General features: G+C 51.3%; 3 protein-coding genes across 3 annotated transcripts; 1 reads left to right on the top strand and 2 right to left on the bottom strand.

Moving 5' to 3' along the window:
• Nucleotides 1-1,840: 1,840 nt before the first annotated feature.
• On the bottom strand, nucleotides 1,841-11,864 carry TGME49_233860 (DALR anticodon binding domain-containing protein; the record flags this gene model as incomplete). The annotated part of the gene is made up of 12 exons (XM_018780380.1): nucleotides 1,841-2,148; nucleotides 2,532-2,717; nucleotides 3,467-3,562; nucleotides 4,167-4,717; nucleotides 5,032-5,552; nucleotides 6,131-6,262; nucleotides 7,045-7,405; nucleotides 8,079-8,185; nucleotides 8,551-8,647; nucleotides 9,069-9,256; nucleotides 9,696-10,669; nucleotides 11,462-11,864. 12 exons carry the CDS (start codon nucleotides 11,862-11,864, stop codon nucleotides 1,841-1,843), a joined length of 3,924 nt encoding a protein of 1,307 aa, XP_018636762.1.
• A 701-nt stretch (nucleotides 11,865-12,565) lies between these two features.
• TGME49_233850 (hypothetical protein) lies at nucleotides 12,566-16,064 on the top strand (the record flags this gene model as incomplete). The annotated part of the gene is made up of 5 exons (XM_002368192.2): nucleotides 12,566-12,647; nucleotides 13,077-13,384; nucleotides 14,270-14,413; nucleotides 14,849-14,901; nucleotides 15,697-16,064. 5 exons carry the CDS (start codon nucleotides 12,566-12,568, stop codon nucleotides 15,794-15,796), a joined length of 687 nt encoding a protein of 228 aa, XP_002368233.1. The 3' UTR covers nucleotides 15,797-16,064.
• Nucleotides 16,065-16,941: 877 nt separating this feature from the next.
• On the bottom strand, nucleotides 16,942-17,373 carry TGME49_233842 (hypothetical protein; the record flags this gene model as incomplete). Its single annotated transcript, XM_018780379.1, has 1 exon — nucleotides 16,942-17,373. One exon carries the CDS (start codon nucleotides 17,371-17,373, stop codon nucleotides 16,942-16,944), a length of 432 nt encoding a protein of 143 aa, XP_018636763.1.
• Nucleotides 17,374-17,754: the final 381 nt, after the last annotated feature.

Genomic DNA, 17,754 nt, shown 5'->3' with positions numbered 1-17,754 from the left:
AACGTGAGGCAGTGGCAGGTTAGAATTCGCCAGTTATGCACGTAGCAAATCTGACCACCTCACACCCGTGCACCAATCGCACTCCGAGACAACAGCATGCCACACAAAAACGGTTATAAGGAAAATTTGCAGCGACAAATTCAGTCGTTCACGCACGAGAAAGGCGAAGATGCACTACCTTCACGCAACGAAGGGACATAATTAATCACAAAAATATCCCCGATGCTCCTGTGCGTGCGTCAAGAACTCAAACACAGCAAGATTGCAAAATATTGGAACTATTTGGCATGCATCCATTTTCATGTTCACAGACGTTAACACTCGATTCACCGGCAAACGAACAGGACGCTTAATGAGGAAAAAACTGCTCTTCGTTGTGTGCCATAGAAACTCCCGGCACAAGGTGTTTCGAGTGAAACAGGTTTGTAGCCTGCGGTTCTAAACGCCTAAAAGGAGAAAACAGAGACGAACAGAATCAGGAGATGGTGCGTATCTGCTGTGTTGTAACTTGTGTGCAAGCAAATGTGTGACGCAACAGTTGTTGTCACTTCGCTGCCACGAGCAGCACAATGACTGATGCCACGGCCGAACCCGTAGATCCTTTAGAATGGAACGAGCTACACGTTTCATGCTCAACGCCTCCGCTCACCGCTGGCGAACTTGGAAAACGTACGCGGGTTCGCAGGTGTTTACATAAGCACGTCGGTCAATCTATCTGGTAATTCAAGGACGTCCAAAACGATACCGAGAACCTGCGCAGACGCAGACGGTGCATCTGGGCAAAAGCCACGGCCAATCAGATAGGCAGTCCAGGCGGTCGCCGACCGTAGTTACCTTCTCCTACTTGCGTATTTACAGCTCTCTATCTATGTAAATAGCGTTTCCGAAAAGAGAAAAGAGAGACAGATAAGGACAATTACTCGCCGTACGCATGTGCCAATATCGCGTGCAGTAACGTGACACCGCGACAGAAATCCTTTCCCCGGCGATTTCGGAGCAAGCGTTTCCTATTGTAGTGGACCATGACCCTCCCATTCCCGGTTGTCGTCGCTGCAGAACGTTCTGCTAGTTTCTTCTTGGGCTCTTTTCCCCCTCTCTGCCGTTGCAGACATTCTGTCCAACGGACAGGGGAGCTGTGAGCGTATGCCGCCGAGAAAAATGAGACTTGGGTTTGTGCCGGCTCATATCGATTCAGGAGGAAAAAACGTGGACGGCAGAGTGTGCAGAGCTGCAATATATCCCCCTCAGCTGTTCGTGTTTTCTCTTCGTTGTTCCGCCGGTAGTCTCTCTCCACCTGTTTGTCCGCTGTTTCTCTTCAGTGTTCCGTCCGGAGTTCCCCTCCCGCGTTCTGACCGTTTTTTCTTTTGAGTGCTCCATCCTATTTCAGCAGTTCCTTTCTAGAGGAAACCGTTGTGGACCGTGCCAATATTTCACTCGCTTCTCAGAGATGCAAAACAACCCAAGATTCATTTCCGACGTCAACGCGCCACCTAACCGATCAGTGTGAGGCTGATGTGTCCAAATGTATTGCCAAAGAGTCGTAGACAAACAGGTGGCTCGAGAAGAGTGTAGACCGGTCGCCTGCTTTCCAGAAAAAGACTTGCCAGACGCAGGCGAATAAAAATGGTCTTGCTACCGCGGAATTGGTAGCCGCTATCTAATGGCTGTGCAACTGAGTCGAAACGCTTAGGCTGAGTGATGTCAAATAAAATGAGATCTTTCTGGGTCGCTACAAGGAAGAGGAAATGCAGAGAAAAGGATACGTGCAAAGCGATGCAAAAGAAATTGACAGGCCTCTAAAGGCGTGGCTCCCAGAGGCCGTCAAACGGGGTCCCTCTGTTTACAGTGTTTCAACCGCTTGAATGCCGAGGAGATCCAAGCATTTTTCCAAAACCTGTCGAACCCCGTGAACGAGAAGGAGCCTTGTCAGCCGGAGACCCTCGTCAGTGGCTTTGGTGACTTCGCATTCTTCATAGAACGCATTAAAAAGCAAACACACCGAATACAGATACGCTGTCAGCTTGCTTGGCATCAGTGTCTGAATCGCGTCTTCGATGGCAATCGCAAATCCCAGCAGCCGCACACCAAGCTGACGATCAAGGTCGTTCCGGTGGAGGTGGTAAACCATGTCGGAGAGCAGGTTCGGTTCTGAGAGGACACGACCGCATGGAGAAACGCCAGCGGATGCAGTGTGCCAAAAAGAGACCCGTATTGTCCCCGTTTCAACAATTATAAAAGTGCCAGAGCGCCCTGCCGACTGCGATCTATCATTGCGAGTGTCAAAACACACGACGCCGCGGAGGTGCCGGTCGTCCAGACCATGTTTTATCACTGTCTGCACCGTTCCTGGAACTATCGCTCCCAAGGTCAAGACATGTTGCAGTTACTTTCAAGTTCTAACAGAGGAGAGACGTGAAAAAAGTCCTAGACTGAACGAGCAGGCCAGGTTCCCAGCTGAGGGCATGGAATACCCAAACCTGGTCGATTATCCTCGAACGTTTTGCCGTTTTTTGCTTGTGCGACAAACTCACTGCCCCGAAGTTCGGATGGGATGCCAGCAGCCCAGCCGGCGCGGCGAAGAATGCCTTTCACGCGCACCAACGAGTAGAGAATATAAGGCGCCGTGTTGCCTTTGGGGCTTAGCACTTTTTCAGGAGAGAACACATAATCGACATCTCGCCTTGTACTCAGTTCTGCGTATTTCACGGCGGCAATGCCTGCAGACGTCACAAACGTACAGTTCCACACACTTCATAGCACCTTTCTCTGAAACAAGTTCAACGCAACCCTATTTAAATACTGCATCCTTCACCGCTTCAGGAAGGCTTCCCACATGTACTTACCCATATATCATTTACTCATACATAGACTTTTGCTTCAAGACACGTCCACCGTTTCATATATATATATATATATATATATATGGAATGAGTAGCGTAGGTGGGGTCATTAAATGGAGATGGCGTGTGTGTTGATGGAAGACTTATATGAGCGAGCAATGCGGACCTGAAGAGTCATTGGTTTTGCCCTGAAGGTCTGAGTGAACATGTGTGACTTCTGTCGCGACACACCGCCAAGACAGACAAGTGTCGACAAAATGCTTAAGGGGTTGATGTTCTTTATCATGAAGCGTTTCGACGCGCTTCAGAATCGTCACCAGCGCGAACGTCCCGGCTGAACTTCCCTTTGCTTTGAAACACACTTCCCGTCTCGGTCCTAGTAAGGACTCAAACACTACTAGAAGCTACGACTCCACATAACAGATATAGACAGCCGCCGCCCCTCTCGGTGCAAAGCTGGTACTCGGAACACAACGGTTGCAGACCACATGATATGACTCTATAAACAGGGGTGCCTGGGTGTCAGTGATTCGCTGCCGCGTGTCATCGCCGGCTGAGCTGGGGCGCATGCGCGAGGCTTCTCGGGCCGCGAGACGACTTCAAAAAAGACAAAAAGCCACACTCACCAAGGATCCGGGCCTTGGTGTGGCGATCCTCTGGTCTCCCCGCATCCGGCGCGACAGAGAGTGGACCATCGTCTGTCCGTCTTCCAAGGTTGCCTTCTGTCAAGAGAGAATAGGAACAAAGAAAAAGCATGCACAGACAAAGACGCAACAAACAGCCTGAAGGCGTTCTACGAGGGGACGCGACCAGCGACAGAAACTGTGCCTACGCCATGAAGACAGCTACGACTCCACTCATGAAAACAAGCACAGGGAATGCCGCAATGCAGGTAACGAGTCGAGGACAAAAAGGCACGGCACATAGATACGATGCTATACACAGGAGAAACAGAACCCATTACGCTTCACGGATTCATCAACCAGAGATAACCGGGGTCATCTGCGACAATTTCTGAAATGCCACCACCACAAGTACATGCATTGGCAGGAAGCATAACGCAACACTCCCCACGACTCCTACAACCAAACGATAGAAGTGGACTGAGGAACTTGGATTAACGTGGAACAGATCTGAAAGCATCTGGCAACACATCTTTGCTACAAAAGCTGAATTCAAAGCGTTGTCCAGAACCGTCATGTTACGTTCATTATGCTCCCGGGTTCACTCGGCCTCGAAGCCCCAAATACACCATGCAGAAAGGAGAACGAATCTGGGCATCTCTGGATATTGTTTTTTGAATTATTTCCAACTCCGCTGTTTTACCGGCATGGCGAATGGCGTCCTGGAGAAGACCGGCGAGATGCGGTGCCTGTCCTTCTCGCGACTTCATCTTCGTTCCCTCTGTGTTTTTCACAAGTCCAACAATCACATGTTCGAGTTGGGTGCCTGGACTGTCTCGATGGAGGCATTGATTCTTGCATGCACCGCCGTGGCGACGGTGCTCTCTCCCGGCAACGGTCGGCTGCTCTCTGGGTTCCAAGGCGTCCTTTCTCTCGACATCTCTCTCACTTGAGCGCGACACAGATATGGAGACACCCATGCCTCCGTCACCTGCCTTCTCGTCTCCACGTCTCGCCCCCCAGGCGCTTCTCTCGTCGTCGCCTTCCTCGGCCTTCACTCCGTCTGGGGGCCCTCTCGGCTGTGGCGCCGTCTTGGTAGTGGCTTGTCCGTTCTTTCCTCCCATTTCACGCAGATCATCCCCGATCGCTGAGGCAATGCCAGCTGCACGCGCGAGAGAAAAAACGCGCTTAAAATGCGAGTCTTGTGCGCTGTCAACCACGTACAGCACGCGGTCAGCCTGTAGCGACGCAGACCTGACGGGGACAGAAGAAACGCAGAGACGCCTTTTATTTCAGTAAAGATATAGCATGAACTTGGTAAATGCAAAGGATAAACGGCGAACAGGCTTGAAGGCTTAGCAGATGAATGAACAGGAGCCGAGGAGGCACATGCGAACAGAGGAGAGAGGAGACAACTGAGGTTGTAGGAACCGGAAGGGGAGACGAAAGACACAACTGAGAACGCGCCAGGATGGTGTGGAACTTGGTAACGAGGAGAGCTGAAACGAGAGCCTGAACGACCCACTTTATGCAACAACGAAACAGTGGAATTCTACTGAAACACGAACCTGTAAAGGATTGCTGCAAGATCTGTGGCGGCGTATGTGACCGCGTTTCCCGGCTTCTTCAGAACGACAATGTCTCCGGAAAAGCCGATCTCTTCGTTAGATCCTGGGCACTCGCCCTCTGTCTTTGACGACTCTGTTTCCTTCGCATGTACTTCTTTGTAACCCTCTTGTTCGCCCTCTCGTCCTTCTACGAAATTTCTAAAGTCACTCTCCTTCCGAGGCTCTCGGTTTTCTCGATCGTCATTCAGAGCGTGTTGCCCTTCTTCAGGTCTCTGATTTTGCCTGTCATGTTCGAGTCTGCTGCCATTGTTCTCCCGCTCCTTGGTCTGTGCTCCTGCAGTGGTCTCCGCTGCCGCTTCGCGGGCGGTCAAAGCGCCGCAAAGAGCACCCGAAGGAAGCGAGAGAAGGAGACCGCGAGTTTCCAGAAAGTGTAACACACGAGAAATTAGCGGCGCATAAAACGACTCGCCTAAAACATCTTGACGATGGAGACCCAAAAGCCGATATACACTCTCGAAGTTCTGTACGAAATCAGACAAGAGAGACACATTTATATATATAGATATTTCCATATCGTACTAGGTAGATTTACATACATGTTTGCGTATATTGATACACATGTATGCAAATATATTTATATATATATATATGTATATCGATACTGGTGCTTTATATATGTAAATATATATATATATATATATATGTCGACATACCCTGCCTTATATGTATATCGGATGCAACTCGATGTGCATGAGCAAACATGCAAAGAAGACGTTTCCCCGGCGACAGAAAGAGCTGTTTGGAAGGGAGATCCGTGAGCGTGACAAGCCGCAGAGAGGCGAAAAGAGAATTTGGTCCGAGAAGACCAGAAGAACAGTCTGGCCGTCTCAGCCGCGTCTGTGCCGCAAGCTACGCAGCCGAGCAGGCAGGACAAGGTTGTTGAATGCGTCCACTCGCTCAGGCGGTCGCCTCCCAGAAAACGCCCTGCGTCGGCACACACACAGCTCCCACCGCGACGGGTGGCTACCGAGTACGTCATCCCCTATGAGAAACGCATATCTATCACTTTCAACGTGAGAGAAAACGTCCCAAGAGTCACCTCGAGAGATAAACGGCGGAGCGCCTCCCAAGTTCGCGAAAGGGCAGAGTTTTTTTCTGTTTGCAGTCGTAGGAGCAATGTGCCGCATGCACGTTTGAAAACGTCGTCCTTCTGCGCCTTCGCTTTCGCAGCCTGACACATTCGGAGCCACGGAAAACAAAGTCACACACGGCAAATGATGAAAGCCGGAAAACGGCGCACGGAGAAGGCCGACAAAGGAAAAGGGAGACAAAACGAACACTGCCTTGGATGCCGGTGACTGACAGCTCGAACGCGACGGTCCGGAAAGATGCAGTTCTTAGAGAGTTCAGGAAGCCGCCACAAGGAACGACACCGTTCGCTTGTGATTTATCAGTAGCGGGGACGATCTTCCTCCAGAGAGCTGCTGAGAAGACAGAAGTTTCGTCATGTTTCAGAAAAACGGCCTCTTCATCTGCTGGCAGAGCTGAGGAAGGGCCGCAGCGGACTGAAGAATCGAAAACACTCCGTTCGTGGGGTAGCAAATGCGGTGTGCTCTCCTGACACGATGCAGACTGCGCGAGGAGACGGACGGTTCCTGGAGGTCACGAACATGACCTTCAAGAACAAACGATCCGCGTCCTTCCCTGGAAATTCTGCTGTTTCGGAAGTCGAGCACCCAGATTTCATTGGGTCGATCGAGAGCATTATTGATCATACATCAAACAGGGCACTGGGGAAACACCCGTTACCAGTGTCGCACCTCACAAAAACTCTGGCCCAACAAAGTAGATTCCACGAGCCGCAGACGTTACCCTAGATGGAGGTGAGTGCAGAATGAAGAAGGAAAGGTCGGCAAGACATCTCCGTCTCGTTGAGGATACGAAGGGAAACAGTCTAAGACGTCCCCCGGATGGTTTGTCCGTTCTCAAGATCATTGGTGAAGACAGCGCTACCTGATAGATGCCTCTCCAGTCAACATGCAACTCTTCGTCAACTCCTGGATTGGCTTCTGCTTCTTTACGATTTCCTCCTTTTCCAGATGCTCCATCCTTGCTCCCTTCTCTGGCGGCTCCTTTTCTTTCTTGTTCGTTCTGCTTTGATCCTTCGTCTTCGCTTTCCTCGCGTGCTCTTTCTCCCTCTTTATGTTCGAGTTCGTCTCGAATTCGTTGCTCCAGGACTTCGTTGAGAGCCTGAACGTCGGGTCGTTCGCGGAGTTCGGCGTCTGCTAAGGCGCCCAAGACCAAGGCGACAGGCCAGCCAAAGTCCCCGAGGTGGTTGTGCCGAAACACGCGATGGCCGGCAAATTCGAGCAAACTGGGAAACGCATGCAACAAAAAAGGAGAACAGCCTTTGGAGAAGCAGGAGAGCGCGCGCGGGGTAGAGGAGTGATAGTTTAAAAGAAAAAACCAGTATGCCTTCCTACGTTCCACGGAAGCGATAGCTGTCTCGCCTGCCTTCGAAGGACGCCTAAATCGGTGAGGTCTGGTGCAGATAACAAAAAACACTCTGGAGAAATGCAAACGCGTGCTCGAGATGACCAAGAGATGGAGACGCAGACGAACGTTTGTGGAGGCAATCCCTTTGCCGTCGAGCTACCGCTCAAACAGAGATACACAGACAACCAACAATGCGTACACGAAAGAAGAGTTCCTACTTCCTAGTACCATTGGGGAACGCTGTTGGCGCGATTCGGAGTACGCAGTGAGCTATGATGACACACCAAACTTGAGGGCGTTACTAGATTGATAGAACCGATAAAGTCCTCAGGCTTTCAGGGACAGATCCAGTAATGGGAGGGCTCTCCTGGGTCCCCAGTAGCATGAAGACAAACTGAACGAGAAGCAAACAAACCACACAACGTGGGGGCACGTGACATGCGAAAGAAACGAATAAATTGATTCGCATTTGCACCTTTAGATGCATAAATTTGCGAGTCGGATAGAGAGACGAGTGCCTAAGCTGGAGACGGGTGAGACCGTATATTTACTTTGCCAGAGTGTCGCCGACGACAGCTGAGCGAAGATGCCCAACATGCAGATCTTTGCAGATATTGGGACTTGCGTAATCCACAACGATTCGCTCGGGGGTCTCCACCTGAGCATCATTAACGAAAACAATGCTTCTGTGGTGCATGCAGTGTCACAAGAAACCGAGGTTTCCGGGCGTAACTTTGCCTCTCCTTCTGCTACTCCAATGTATGGAAATACACAGAGAAAACGAGACGGTTCATCAGAGACATGCGGATGCCAGTGGGTGGCAGAAGCGACGGCATAGAGACAAGTGCACATACCCCCAGATTCACTGATTGAAGGTAGACTCGATAGACCCAGTGCAGCCAGGATGATGCAGAGAGACGGATATGGACTGAAAGGCAATAAAGAGACTTCCAAGCTCAGAGCCAAGAAGAGACGGAACGCGAGTCCAAGTGAAAATCAGCAGCCTTATGTGCATTTCGGTACCTTTTGAAATCCCAAGCAACTTCCTGATTCGGTATTCAGAAGCATGTCAACAAGGCGAGACGCCAGGTAGTTGGACGACAATCTGAAGTTGATAAACCTGAAGAACATTCATGTGAAGCACATGGGTCTTCTCCACGCTCCAGCATCGACCCTCACCCTACCAGTTCAAATGAACGAAGACAATCAGCAAGTGTCTCTCTACATGTATCGTGCATGCATTCGTAATTCGTGATGGGCAGCAGAGCCCTCTAAGAAAGTCCTTCACACACACACACATACAGAAACCTTGACACTGTTGTGTTTGTGTCGACGAAAGCAGATACGCTCTTCCCGTCGCATGACCCCTTTTCATGCGCCTGTCGCTCATCCGTCTTTCCAAACAGTACATGCATGATTACTGCAGAGTACCCCCTCGACCCGCTGCGCTTCCCTCATCTGTTACACGCGACATGCGGCAAGATCTGGACACCTCATCTCTCTTCGCCTCTATGTCGGTTTTCACAAGAAGAAATACATACCCTCTTCCACTGACTCCAGTGAGAGAGACGACGCGCTCCAGCAGCTGTCGTTCATTCTCCAGATTGTTCAACAGGCCTTCCGCAATAGCTTCAGCGCTCTGAGCTCCACCGCCTCTGCCAGAAAGAGAGATAGCGATGCTCGACTGAAAGTCGAAAAGGGAACGTGCAGGGGCAATCGCTTCTGTCACCTGCGAGAGCATAGAGACAGGACCAGCGACGGAGCACGAAACAAGCAAATGGCGAATCTCCACCGCAGGATTCAAGGAGGTCCTCTGTGTTGAGGGCTGAACAGAAGTCCGGTGACACGGATGGAGGAAGAGAGACAGAAAAGAGGGAAGGAAGCAAAAGAAGACGAGAAAAGAGAAGCCATACACTCACACACGTCTGCCGAACGAAGTGGAAACGAACGAACATGAAGGAGACAGAAATGGGGAAGCAGAAAATAGTGAGGATTTTACAACAGTGGCAAGATATGTCGCCACAGTCATGCAGAGGTATTACTCAGCTGTGGAGGAATGACGGAAGCACCAAAAGCAAAGCATGCTTTTCAAGCGGGTTAGCTAACAGTTACACAATGCAAAAGAGCGAGTTTTTAAAAAACTCAGATATCCATTCCTGGTCTCTTACGATAACAGGGATATCGTCTCGAAGGTCCTCCCCACCCATAGCAATCGAAATCGCATTTCGCAGACGATCTTCGAGCCAGTGTCTCAATTCCAAGACAGAGGGAAGAGGCCTTGCTTCGATCTCAGGTTCTCTGTGCTCTCGCTCTCTGCACGAACTCCGTTTCCCAGCACTCGGGCGAGAGTTCTCCGAAAAAGACGAAGCGCGGAACGCCCACAGTGGACTGTGTTCGACCCGTCCTTGGTGACAAGCGAGGAGCTTCAACCGATTCTCGTCCTGACCGAGACACCAACCGCTTCCCTGCTTTGAGGGGGTTGAAAGCACGCGGCGGAGGACAGAGGACAAATGCTTTGAACGTGACCATCGTGTGCGGCTGACGACCAAGAGTGGAAGAGCTGGAGGGGTGAGGAAGGCAGGATGCCTCACGTTAAAGAAACTGCATCTTGACTCAAAAGGCCTGACAGTTTCCGCGACAAACGTTCGGGAACTCCTGAGGGATCCCGATTGAAAAAGTGGAAAGTCGCATGCACGGCAACCCCGGTTAGGTAGAAACGTCTTAACTGTCAGGGAGGGCGGGGATAGAAATGCACCAGGTTTCCACTGTGTTTGGACAGCCTGCGTTGGCGTCAGCGCCAGGACTCCGTCGGCGTCGCATGCAGATCCAGGAAGGAGTGGGAACGCAGCGGCAAAAACCGGCGTCGAAGGCGAAGGGATTCGACCGACTTTGAAGGGGACAGAAAGCGTGGTTAAGGCAGCGGCATGCGACCTTGGAGCACATTGACAATGTCCCGCGAGGCGACAGATGCGTCGGGGCTGCACCTCGTTTAGATGTTCGTACCGCCGAAGGCTCCGAAATCGAAGAGAAGGAAAACGGTATCGATTAAAAGGCGAAAGATACCTGTTGAAGCCTTCTGTCACTCGGGCGGTAGGTGAGAGTGTCCGTGGTCGGAGAGAGAGGCTCAAGGACCGGGAGGTGACTGGAAAAGTGACAAGCATGCAAAATGAAACTGCAATGAGGAACCGGGGAAGAAAGGTTCGTCGGGCCGGGGTGTGTCGCAGCTGCAACGCCCGGCCGCATGTGGGGCCAGCCGGAAGGCTCACCATCGCCCAGATGCCATTTTTATATGTTGCTCGGATTCACGACAAGCTGCTGTTCCAGGTGTCGGCGGGCTGCTGTGATTATGCCAGGGAGACCGGCATTCGAGTTCCTTCCTGGAGCGAGAGGAGTAGAGGAGAGTAATGGTATGTGTGGAAATGGGTACGCTAGGCCACGAATTTAGGCACACACGCCATGAGAGGAGGCAGACTCAAGCCGGTCCAGCGCTATTCCCGGAGTTGCATATGACTGCAAGTTGCATTGCGCTTTAGGTCGTAACCTGGAACGCCTTTTTTTTAAGCCTCGCAATGAAACACCACAGGCAAGAGCTGAGGGAGTTTCGTATTCGCTTCCCTGGTGCTGTGGTCTAGTTTGAAAGCAACGGACGCGCTCCGTCGCTAGCTTTTGTGTTACGTTGTTGAATTGCTGAATGCCTGAGAATTCTTGCGGGAGGTGGTACGACCCGATAAAGACAAAAAGTACGTCTCATGGCGGCGTTGTCTAGCGGACGATTCAACCTGCAGCAAGGCCGCAGACGGTCGCGTACGAGCAAAGAAGTGGAAGAGATCTGTCTGAGACTTACAAAAACATGGACGGAATGAAATGTCTGCAGGGACAAACTACGAAAGCCGTGTCAATGCATGGACCGCAACGGGTAGAATCTCTCGCATACCGATAGAGTCTCTGGTCACACGTAGCGGACGACGAGAGGAGACCCCGGTCTCCACTCCTCCTGGTTGTCGCCTTGAAAGAAAATTCCTCCTCCCATGAGTACTGTGGCCAAGCCAACCGCTGCAGAAATCTGAAATCATTGAAATTCGGACACCGCTAACGCATTCGCTTCCAAAACAAGTAGAAATTTTCCAGATAGACCGTAACAACACACAATGGTGTGGCATGCGAGCTACTTGCTGGAACACTGCTGACCACCGAGTGCGAGAGGTGAGCTGTACATACATTGGACCGTGGCACTTTATTGGTAAAATGCGTGCGATCACTTTCGTTATTTTACGCCGGCTGGAATAGGAAGTGTGTACGGAGTTCACTGTTCTTTTCGACGGCTGCCGTCTCTGCATGCAGGTGAACTGAATCGATGCTAGCTTTGCCAGGACATGCATGCGGAACCAGATGTTCGAGACCTCCCTGATGTCGGTCACTGCTGACAGTCCGATTACGAAGAATTCCGTCACAATTCAGTGCTCTAATGAACGCAGGACGGCTACTTAGAGGGCATCTTGTCTTTCTGTGCATGCGGGTCACATTCGAATGAGATCTGGACTTCCCCTTCTCGCGGCCAAAGGCATGCTCTCGGTAAAAGTCTCGCTCCTTGCCAACCGCTCCAAGCCGTGGCAACGCGTCGTCGACTTGGTTTGCATTTTCTGTTCCCTTCCACTGTCCAGTTTCTTTTGAACCCTTACAAAGACAACTGCGGAGCACGCTGGCGCCGCCGAGCTTCAACTACTGGTGGATTCTTGGTCCTCTATGCACATGCGTTCGAAACTACCAACGCAGTGGCCCTGAACCAGCATCGTCCACGAGGAATTTGTCCAGATTCGGAGTTCATTTTCTGGATTGATGTTGCATAAACGGAGCAGGGAGAGCAACACAGCCCCTGTTCCGCGACAGAAAGGACCGCTGCGCCGGCAGCTGCGTCGCTCTGCTGGGCTGGATCGAGTTCGGGGGCTAGGAACGACGAAGAGGTTCCACCCTCGATTGCTTTTCACAGCTGAGCAACAGACAATCCTGGAAACCCCATCTGCGTGCACACGTCGGCAACATGTACTCCGGAAGTCCCGAATTCGAAAGCTTCTTGTGCGAGCAGCTTGAGAAGCTGAAAGTCGACACAGACGTATTCAAGGGTACGCTTCCTAGCATGTTTTATTTGCAGTTCCAGACATGAAGATAAATCTTGGACAACGATACGTGACTTGCGGGACTCCGCCCAAAGGAATAGGGGTATTTTACAGCCGATTTACCAACATCAGTCTCATTGCCTAGCACATAACCGATATAGAGTAGCCTGATCGTCTCAGGATAGTGAATTCCACCACAGTTGTAGCTATCCCACCAGCTTCTTGTGAATATTTGTTGTTTCGCGGTTTTTGGCTACCAAACTGACCTAGCAGCCTTACAGTCTTACATTCATGTGTTTCTCTAGGGTCTTTCACCTTCCAGCTGCTGTCTATTCCTCCCGTTCGACCCTTCATCTGTCAGGTTCCCTTCCTTCTTGTCGTGTTTTTGCCTGTGGGTTTTTCTGTCGATTGCTCACCTTTTCTCGGCTACGCCAGATTACGTCATGGGCATTCTTCAAGACGACAGTGCCTCTCGAACAGAGAAGGTAGACGCTGTTGCCGAAAGTCTCCAGTTTGCAGTCGAAGATGAGTCCGTTGCGGGCCTCGTTCCCGACTTCGCGGCAGAGTGCGTGGACAAATGGGTGAAGGAAGTGGAGGAAGTTGAGCACCAAAAGAAAACAGAGCAGCAGGAGGCAGCACTCAAAGATGCGGTCAAAGTGTCAACGCCGGCCTCAGCGCCAGCAGCTCGCTCGCCTGTCAAGACGCAGGGGTGGGAGAACCCACAAGACAAAGCTCTGAAACAGGTATTTCAAGGCTCTTAGTTCGTCTCTGACTTGGGTGTTTGCATGTAAATTAAAGGGGCTCATAACCAATCCAGGAGATCTATGGGCTGCTCTAGTGGTCTTCCTGTATCTGTTATACTGTGGAGATCACGTCCAGTTTGGTACTGTGAGATCGTATTCGCGGCCAGAGGTGACGGCCATGTCTCTGTTTATTCGAGCGGAGTTATGCTGGGCGCCAAGAAATCTGCATGTTAGTGGTGGCCTGTGTAGTGTGTGTACACACTCATACCTGGGCGGAAGTTGACATGGGCGGATGCCTCTATTTTCGCCCGAAACGACACACTTTTCCGGCACAGGTTGCATACCTGCGATGCCAAGATACAGGGCAATCGAATTGTGACGACGTGAATGTAGCTTAAATTTTCGCTTTGTTTTTTCAATCTCATGTGGTTGATTGTCACTGTCGCTTCACTGCCATGTGAATGACACAAACGCGAACGTACCACACGTTTTACGCAGTAACATGCCGTTTAGTGTTCATTCCGATGAATGTGGTGACAACGAAAAGCTCGTGTGTCCGTTGCATACAGCCAGTCCGCATGAGGACACTGATGTCATGAGTCACCCACGTGGACAAGGTTTCAGTGATGCGTGAAACGTCTTGCACTGTGGTGTCAGCTGGTTATTACGTTCCTTCGTAGATCCACTGATGTTCCCAGCACGCCTTCACACAACTTTGCGGTGCGTTGGCTCGGCGCCTGCACGCGTCGCTCAACGCAGAAGCGTCTCCGAGGCTCTCTCGAGTGTTTTGACAGACGAACCAGAGACCAAAAAAAAAGACTCAATGGGCGCACAAGTCACGCACAACAGATGCAGTGTGTGGCTGCCTGTGTGTTTCGTCATCAGCGCCTGATGGAGCAGTTCGCTTGGCAAGTCGACGAAGTCGTCGACTTTGATGAAAACGGTGCTGAGATGCTCCGCAGCTCGGCCAAGAAGGACTCGCATGACCCTCTTGCCGACGACTTATTCAGGAATGACAATCGTGCACGGGTACGGGCGAGGCTTGTTTCCTTTCCGCGAGGAAGTTAATGACATCGAGGAAGACACTCTGCGCGTTTCCATTCTCGTCTAATCGGGATTGGCTTCGAAAACCTGAATGCCGACCACTTGCTGACAACGCGTGCATCGACGCCTCTCGACACCACGGTGACACAGCAAAAGATGCACGAAGCATTGCTCGTATACATTTCAGTGAATATGCACCCCAGAAACGCAGTTAGTTCCAATTCCAAAAAGAGAGTCACTGAGTCGACACTCCCTCAAAAGTCATCTCCGAAAGGCCCATGTGTTCGGCTCGCGTGGTACATTCCAAGTTTTCTGAAAACACCTGGAGGCCAGCACAAGTGAATGCAGATGCGAACGAAGACCTGATAAAGGACTTGGTAGAAGTGACAGACACATCCCGTTATTCTGATTTTTTTTCAGGTGGCAGCGGCACAACAGATGGATCGCCTCAAGGCGAAGGCGCAACACGAGGAGTGAGTTGTTGGGCTCTGGAGTGTCTGGACAGCGGTGAAGCGAAACTGTTGGTCGACAGTGTCTACCACAGTTTGGCGTTGCTGTTCCATGCTCTGGAGATGAAAGGCACCCGCGAAAACAAGTCCTCGTCAATTCCTAACAGAACTTCGTTTCTATCGTTGTCGATATGACGCACCGTCAATCCGTCTATACATATAAACATATATCGATATTTACAGATGTGTGGTTAAAGATATGACTATATAAATGCATACATTCAGATGCATCCCTATACAAATAGATGTATATCGATACCTATAGTGTAGCTATACGCATGGAGGCGGATCTAAACATTAGGGCCTATACGTATGGCATATACACATGTGCATACATATAGATGTATATCGATACAAAGAGGTGTACCTCTGTAAATAAAGATGTAATACATACATACATATATATGTATATGTGTATGTAATAAATATATATATATATATATATAGCGCGTTCAGGATCTAGGGCGACGGGTGTCTGGGTTCTAGGATAACTGCTGTGGAGTCTTGGCCCTTTTGAAAGTCTTGTTCCGCGTTTGGTGCGTGACTGCGCTTCTCTCTGTTTGCATGTGCATGCGCTGAGTGTTTCGCGAACTTCGTATGCAGTTTTGTGAGAGTTGCGTCAGCGAAGGCAGACAGGCCCACTGAGAGTTTCCTCGCTCTCAGGCTCTGTCCAGACGCTGCCCTTTGCTCTGGTCTGCGGGTGGACGCAGAGGGAGCAGAGCAGAGTTCGCTTGATGTGCTATCTGTGTTGCCTAACAGCGAATTGCGGAGGCGGGCGGAGCAGAAGAAAATGGAGGCTCTCAAGAAGGAGAAGGAGAAGAACAGAGTCGCAAAGAAAGAGAGGCGCGCGGGGCGCTAGAAAGACCTGAGCCGTTTCTTCTGTTCAACGGCCTTCCGCTTCCGTTCTGGCTGACTTGCAGCTTGCTGGCGATGGCCTATCGTGGCCGGTGGGGCGTGCTGTGCTCAGATTGTGTCAAGCGCGAAGGGAGATGGCGCTTGGCGTTTTGAGTCCACGATGTCCGACAGTCTCAACGTGAACAAACCGCTGGGTTGAGAGGGCTGTCGAAGGATTTCTGAATCTGCCTGCCACTTGGGGCTGTGAGCGGCGAGGACAGAAGGAGGGCCGGGTAGGTTTCTGATTTGTTTTTGCACTTTCTTGTCTTCTTTCTGGCGTTTCCTTCCCGCCACAGAACCGTTCTCTGGGCGGCTGTCTACGCGAAACGACCGCGCGCGACGTCTTCAGTTTCCCTCTCTCCGTTTCCTGTTTTCTTGCTCCTTTCGTCCCATGCCTTGTCTGTTTCGCTTTGGCTTTGTTCTTGTCGGCGTCTCTTTGTTCCTCTTAAGCTTCGCGTCCTCAGGGGCGGTGCTTCATTCGCATACTGCCAGAACACAGCGTGCCGCCTCGCTTGCGCAGAGACGCCTTCGAGTTTCTGTTCCCCGCCGCCCTGTCGCATTCCGTGGACACTGTTGCGCAAGTCCACCCTTGACTGCTCTTTGCCTTGACGCACTTGCGGCCAGCGAGACAGGCGACAAGGCGCCGCAAACGCCATCCGTCCTGGTGGCTTCTCGACAGAAAGACAGGCAGCGGGGGTGGACCAGACAGGCGAGTCAGAGGCGCCTGCGTCCTGCGACTGCGTGCACTCGAAACCAGAGTTCGCACCGAAGCCTGCATTCGCTGAAAGTAAAACGAGCTTCAGGGCTCGAACTTTGTTTGCCGGGACCGCCCCACAAAATGCTTTCAAGTCACTCTGTCTGACGGATCACTCCCACCGATGACATTCGTCCACACAACCTCTTTCGCTCGGTGGACGGGAGCGCCTTGGCCCTCAGAGCTCTCGCCTGCGCTCTCCCCTTCGAAAGTCGATATCGCCTTCGCTGTCGCTCGCTTTTCAGTGTGCCTCGGCGTCTCTCTCTCTCCTCGTTGTTTGTTCTCTGTATTTCGGATCTCTCTGCTACACAGTGTCGCTGCCGGTGGTCTGCTGCCTCTCTCGTTCTCCACAAGGCCTAGGCCGCTGTCTCCGCGGCCTCCATGACCCGCAGAACAGTCGCCTTCATCTCTTTGGGGTCTCCTCGAATTTGCTGGGCCTCCTGAGTGGCGCCTCTGTTCCCCTTCAGAAGCCGCCCGACCACAAAGTCCGCCATGTTGCGCATGCCGCGCCTGAGGCAGCAATCAATAAAAAACAGAGACAGGCTGGTCGCGCCTCGAACGCGTGAGCTAAGAACCTCGCACTTGTGGCTCCTGCAAGGATCTCCGTGTCGAGTAGGGCGAACCGCATGACCTCGAGTTTCGAGAGGCAAATTAGTTGACTTCCTCGCTTCCAAGAACGGACAAAAAACGACTTTCAGATGTGTTTGCGAAACGAAATGGATGACGGTGCAGAACAAACGTCGACCTCCACTCTTTCTGTTCTTGGCCTGTCTATGCGCGGCCCCCATGTTGGCTAAACAGTGGGGCTTCAGGGTCAAGAGACGTCAAAAACAATCGAACGCGAGAACGACGAAATCAACGCCTGGCCCCGAGGTTGAATGTGCATCTGAGGCTGATGACGAAAAACAGACAACGTGGAAAAATCACTTCTACTCAGTAGTGAAACACCGCTGAAACCATGCGTATATATCTAACTATATATGCAAATATATCCATATATATATATATATGTACTGGATGATTGACAGCGATTGAATGACAGTATGATTCTCGGACGAGAAGTCGCCTTGAATGGAACATTTATGTTGAGTGACTAAGAGCGAAGAAACACTAATGAACCAGAGAAACAAAGCGTAGAAAGGTCTCAGCGATACACAATCTTTGGAGAA

Source organism: Toxoplasma gondii, chromosome VIII (assembly GCF_000006565.2).
Source record: "Toxoplasma gondii ME49 chromosome VIII, whole genome shotgun sequence".
NCBI classification, from domain to species: Eukaryota; Apicomplexa; class Conoidasida; order Eucoccidiorida; family Sarcocystidae; genus Toxoplasma; species Toxoplasma gondii.
This window is presented reverse-complemented; position numbering and strand designations above follow the sequence as displayed.